Source organism: Mandrillus leucophaeus, unplaced genomic scaffold (genome assembly GCF_000951045.1).
Source record: "Mandrillus leucophaeus isolate KB7577 unplaced genomic scaffold, Mleu.le_1.0 Scaffold872, whole genome shotgun sequence".
Lineage (NCBI taxonomy): Eukaryota > Metazoa > Chordata > Mammalia > Primates > Cercopithecidae > Mandrillus > Mandrillus leucophaeus.
The window spans coordinates 653,246-659,653 of record NW_012109497.1 but is presented as its reverse complement, the minus strand read 5'-3'; the positions used below and the strand labels follow the sequence as shown (position 1 = coordinate 659,653).

The 6,408-nt window shown below is 45.4% G+C and overlaps 1 protein-coding gene across 1 annotated transcript; it reads left to right on the top strand.

Annotated features, from left to right (window-relative positions):
• The first annotated feature begins 810 nt into the window (after positions 1-810).
• On the top strand, positions 811-5,453 carry LOC105531225 (amyloid beta A4 precursor protein-binding family B member 1-interacting protein-like). The gene is made up of 3 exons (XM_011969111.1): positions 811-1,173; positions 2,124-2,227; positions 5,067-5,453. Exons 1-3 carry the CDS (start codon positions 1,137-1,139, stop codon positions 5,451-5,453), a joined length of 528 nt encoding a protein of 175 aa, XP_011824501.1. The 5' UTR covers positions 811-1,136.
• Positions 5,454-6,408: the final 955 nt, after the last annotated feature.

Here is a 6,408-nt window from a genome sequence, read left to right as displayed (position 1 = left end):
CTTTTCATAAATTTTTGGCAAACAGGTAGTATTTAGTTACTTGAGTAACTCCTTTAGTGGTGATTTGTGAGATTTTGGTGTACCAATCACCCAAGCATTACACACGGAATCCAATTTGTAGTCTCTTAACTTTCTCCCCCTTCCCACCATTTCCCCCTGAGTATCATCCTTGTATTTGAGACTGAGTCTCATTGTGTCACCAAGGCTGGAATGCTGTGTCACAATGTCAGCTCGCTGCAACCCTTGGTTCCCAAGTTCATGTGATCCTCCTGCTTCAGCTTCCCGAGTGGCAGGGATTAGAGGTGTGGGTCACAATGCCTGACTACATTTTTTAATTGTTTTTTTGTTGTTGGTTTGTTTTTGTTTTGTTTTGTTTTTTTGAGACAGAGTCTTTTTGCTCTGTCACCCAGGCTGGAGTGCAATGGTGCGATCTCAGCTCACTGCAAGCTCTGCCTCCCGGGTTCATGCCATTCCCATGCCTCAGCCTCCCAAGTCGCTGGGACTACAGGTGTTCGCCACCTCACCTGGCTAATTTTGTGTATTTTTAGTAGAGACGGGGTTTCATCCCAGGATGATCTCGATCTCCTGACCTCGTGATCTGCCTGCCTTGGCCTCCCAAAGTGCTGGGATTATAGGTGTGAGCCACCACGCCCGGCCAGTTTTTTGTATTTTTAGCAGTTAGTGGATTTCACCAAACTGGCCAGTCTGTTCTCGAACTCCTGACCTCAAGTGATCCACCTGTCTTGGCCTCCCCTAGGGCTGGGAATACAGGAATGAGCCAGCAGAACCCAGCCAACGTTCCCCACCCACTTTTTTTTTCTTATGTCCTGAAGTTATTCTTTGAGTTGTCATGTAAATTAATGGGTTACTCAAATTACTGGAAAACTAGTTGAATAAATAAGCAGGCAGTTTGTGAATATTAGACAGAACAGTGGTGCCGAGCATGGCTAAAGCATCTCTGCATTCACAGGGAGAGGAGCGGAAGACCTTCTGGTGTGGGCTGGGCTGCAATTCACTTGCAGGAGAAACAGCCCGGGTGTGGAGAGATGGCCATCCTTGGCAGGATCCTTTCTAAAGAGCCGAGAAATCAACATAGAGCCTCTTCTATCTGATTCTCTAACAACTGCAGACCTTCCATGAGTCAAGCTTTGTGTCAAAAGGACAAATTAAAAGGCAAGAAAATAAAATCTTAATACCAGGACTTTTGGGGAAAACAAAACAAACAAAAACTCACATCTAATTCCAGATTATTTCAGGGACCCACACATTTTGTCCAAATCTGTGTCTGTTGTTTCTGTGTCCAATGTACTCTTTGTTGTTGTTGTTATTGTTGTTTATCTGTTTTTCGTTTTTGTTGTTGTTGTTGTTGAGACTGAGTCTCACCCTGTCACCAGGCTGGAGAGCGGTGGTGTGATCTCGGGTCACTGCAAGCTCCGCCTCCCAGGTTCACACCATTCTCCTGCCTCAGCCTCCCGAGCAGCTGGGACCACAGGCACCCACCACCACCCCGGGCTAATTTTTGTATTTTTAGTAGAGACGGGGTTCCCCATGTTGGCCAGAATGGTCTCAATCTCTTGACCTCGTGATCTGCTCGCCCTCGGCCTCCCGAAGTGCAGGGATTACAGGCGTGAACCACCGCACCCAGCCCAATATACTCTTTGTTGAAGACAATGTTCGAAAGTTGTTCCTGTACTCAGCATGGTATGAAACTAGATAAATACATTTTAGGGAAATCAACGATACAATTTTTTTGAAAGAAAATTGGTTTTCAAGATTTATTCTTCAATTCTCAAAAGGTTTTCAAAAGTAAAACATACTATTCCTCTCCACGATCCCAGTTAATCCAGACCCTCCTCGGTGAGCTTTATCAAATACCGAACTCATCTTCCTGAATCTTCTGCTGAATCTCCTATACAGTTTTGTCACAGAACCTCAGATTTTTCGTAAGGTTTTGTGTACCATGCCATGCCTGTGATTTGCTTTCTTTGCTTTGTTTTTATTTTTTATTTTTGTAAGAAGTAGCCGGCAAGTATCTTTCTTTGCTTTAGAGATGTAAACTGCTTTTATTTTCAGATTAACTTTCAAGAATGTTGAAAATGCTTTGCTCGCTTCCTCCCTCTCAGGACCTATAAAAGGCACCGCCCAGCCCAATGGACAGATGCCCCAGGCTGCACATTCTGTCAGTGCTGTTCTCCAAGAGGCCCAGACACACGCTGAAACATCCAAGGTAAAACCAGCAAGCAGCTGACATACATTCCGTCAGCCGTCCCCCAAAACCCATGTTCTCAACCATTCGCATTGTTCCAATAACTGCTCTTTTAAAAAGAGAAAACAGGCTGGGTACAGTGGCTCACGCCTGTAATCCCGGCACTTTGGGAGGCCGAAGCAGGATAATTGCTTGAGCTCCGGAGTTCCAGACCAGCCTGGGCAACAGAACGAGGGCTCATCTCTACAAGAAATAAAAAAACTAGCCAGGCTTGGTGGCGTGCACCTGTGGTCCTGGCTACTTGGGTGGCTGAGGTGTCTGAATGGCTTGAGCCTAGGATTTCAAGGCTGCAGTGAGCTGTGATCACACCACTGCACCCCAGCCTACATGATAAAGACCTTGTCTTAAAAAAAAGAAACAAATATAAAAAAGGGTTACACTAAAAATGTGCATTTTTTATTGTTCCCACTGATGTCCTACCTACATCCCCAGGGTGATGAAGGAGAAAATACGTTGTAAAATGATAGCCAATAGGGATGACATCCTCCATAACATTTTTTCAACCAAATAGATCAATGAAGATTCACTTAAATCTATCTTAAAATCATAGCTAATAATTATGATTTCGTTACTAATCTAGTTCAAAACCTCTCAGTTGACTGTATAAATTCTGTTGAATATTTCTCATGTGTGATTCAAAACAATCCGAAATAACTGTGACAACAGCATGTCACCCAGCTAGAACAGGCAGGGTGCTTCACTTTAGCAATTTTTCACTTCTTTCACCCCTTCATTTTGTACATCGGCCAGTCATGAAAACAACTAAATCTTGGTATTTATTGAACTTCTTATAATTTTGACAACCATTGCAGGCCTGTAAAAGTTGTATTTCTTGGCCGGGCGCGGTGGCTCAAGCCTGTAATCCCAGCACTTTGGGAGGCCGAGACGGGTGGATCACGAGGTCAGGAGATTGAGACCATCCTGGCTAACACGGTGAAACCCCGTCTCTACTAAAAAATACAAAAAACTAGCCGGGCGATGTGGCGGACGCCTGTAGTCCCAGCTACTCGGGAGGCTGAGGCAGGAGAATGGCGTGAACCCGGCAGGCGGAGCTTGCAGTGAGCTGAGATCCGGCCACTGCACTCCAGCCTGGGCGACAGAGCGAGACTCTGTCTCAAAAAAAAAAAAAAAAAAAAAAAAAAAGTTGTATTTCTTTAGTGTTTTCATTATCTTCTCAAGCCTGACAATCTCTTCATGCAATGTGCTTTCAGCTATTATTATTTTCATTATTTCTATAATGCCAATCGAAGGAAAGCATTTAAAAATGCTGAAAAAAAATAAAAGAATCCCAGAATAGAAATCACTTAACTATATGTGAGCACCAATACCCAAGCTGCCTGCTCAGAAATTTTTTAAAAAGGAAAATGTACATTGCCAGTTAATTAGCTTATCATGCTAAGTAAATAAACTAAAATAGAAACTAAATCAGAAGGCACTGTTAGAAAAAAAAAACTTCCAAATTTAATTTTCAGTGTTAAGAGGCTATTAAGCAGAGGAAGAAATAAACTGGAACCCTGAGGAAATGTCAATTGGAATGATAATTATCACTAAAACAGAGGGATTCAATCCAGCTGCCTGGGGACATTTCATTATATACACACAAATTATCCTTATCTATTCGAGTATTGGTGGAGGAAGGGCTATACCTCTATAAGACTTCAGCCAAATTTGGCGTTCTGGTTTCTACCAATAGCGCACTGGTGATTTTTCTTTTCAGAACTCATATATGTATCTCATTTGATCTCATCACAACCTGAGACACATGTCATAATAGGGACTACTGGGCTCATTTTATACCCGGTGAACCAGCCAACTTTCATGCAGTTGAGAAAAGGTAAACTGTCTGGGTGAGGTGGCTCACACCTGTAATTCCAGCACTTTGGGAGGCCAAGGTAGGCAGATCACTTGAGCCCAGGAGTTGGAGACAAGTCTGAGCAACATGGCAAAAAACCATCTCTACAACAAATACAAAAAGTATCTGGGCATGGTGGCACATGCTTGTCATCCCAGCTACTCAGGAGGCTGAGGCATGAGGATCACTGAGCCCTAGAGTCTGAAGTTGCAGTGAGTCGAGCTTGCGCCACTGCACTCCAGCCTGGGTGACACAGCGAGATCCTGTCAAAAAAAAGAAAAAAACAAGGCGCAGTGGCTCATGCCTGTAATCCCAGCACTTTGGGAGGCAGAGGCAGGCAGATCATGAGGTCTGGGGTTCAAGACCAGTCTGACCAACATGATGAAACCTCATCTCTACTAAAAATACAATAATTAGCAGGACGTGGTGTCCAGCTCCTGTAGTCCCAGCTACTTGGGAGGCTAAGGCAGGAGAATCGTTTGAACCCAGGGGGTGGAGGTTGCAGTGAGCCAAGATGGCACCACTGCACTCCAGCCTGGGCAACAGAGCAAGACTCCGTCTCAATAATAATAATAATAATAATAATAATAATAATAAAGGCCATTGAGAGTCATTTCCCTATTCCAGAGCAAAGATGAGCTCATGAACAACCAGGGCTCTCAGTGACTGAGGGACGGCGGCTCCCCAGTGGGCAGACAGAGAGACTCACCTATCTATGGCATGGTCCTGTCCACTGGGGCTGTTTTGTCAAGCATAGAGAATGCTACCCAGCAGACTGAGGTGGGAGCGTTCGCTTCAGCTCAGGAGGTCGAGGCTGCAGTGGGCCCAGATTGTGCCATTGCATTCAGCCTGGGCGACAGAGTGAGACCCTGTGTCCATTAATTAATAACAATAAATTAAAATTTCAAAAATTTTAAAATAATGAAGGCTGCTGTCACTGGGTTGCAGGATAGGAAGCCAGCCCTCAGGAACCACCAGGAGCACCCCTGGCCCCACACGGCCCCAAGTCCAGCCTGCCCCTCGCTCTGGTGCAGAGGTCCTGGGACACCATCTGCAGCCCCGTCACGACCCCCAAGGCCAAGAGCACTGGCGGCGGGGGCTTCCCCGCCCCGCCCGACGACTTCCTGCCGCCACTGCCACCGCTGCCTCCACTGGACGACCCAGAGCTGCCGCCACCCCGGCTGGAGGATCCAGAGCTCCCGTCACCGCCCCTGGACTTCATGGAGCCACCCGCCCCCGGACTTCGTGCCCGCTCCCCCAGCGGTGGTCAAGAGGCCTCCTATGCCCCACCCTCCCAACAGGCACGAAGCATCAATGTTCAGAACCAACACATGAATAAAACAAATGAATAAATGTTAAACGTTCTTCCTACTGTATTTATACAAAGATTACGGGGCCAGTAGATCTGGAGGTCAACACTATAATTAAAAATAGCTTTCACCATCCCATGCCTTCTTAAGTCTTGGTGACCTTAGATTTTCATCTCTACCTCTGCGACCTTCAGAATTTTCAGGAAAATTGACAGAGGAAAATGAGAAAACATGACAAGCAGAGCCTGTTCCCTTGCTGAGATTCCCGTCGCTTGAATGATTGGAGCCCTGGACACAAGCTGTTTTGGTTTTGCTTCTTTAATGCTTGAATAACAGTAATTTTAAAAAACAGTTATTCAGATAATTTTTGAATTCTCTATTATTACAGCGCTGTAAGTATCCTGTAAATAAGAATGTAGGGCCAGGTAAAAGCAATCTTATTGATGTATATTTCAATCTGGAATGTCTTCCCTCAGAGATAGATTTAATGCCCAGTTTATCCTAGGCTCCTGTTACCTGTATCTCTTCTCTTTCAGATTGGCTTCTCATAGGCTAAGAGGCTATTTTCTTAAAATTAAGGAAGATAATTAATGGTATGTTTTAATATCTGGGGAAGAGTAAGCTGTAGATCATGTTGTCTCAACCCATGGGCTCCCGCAGCCCAGGACAACTTCAAATGCTGCCCGACAAATATTAACACATTGTAAGCTCTTTGCAGGGCGCGGTGGCTCACACCTGTAATCCCAGCACTATTGGGCGGCCAAGGCTGGCGGATCACTTGAGGTCAGGAGTTCAAGACCAGCCTAGCCGACACGGCAAAACCCTATCTGTGTTAAAAATACAAAAATGAGCCAGGTGCAGTGAGCATGCCTGTAATCCCAGCAACTCCAGAGGCTGAGGTGGGAGAATCCTTTGAACCCAGGAGGTGGAGGCTGCAGTGAGCTGAGATCTTGCTACTGCACTCAATCCTGGACAACAGG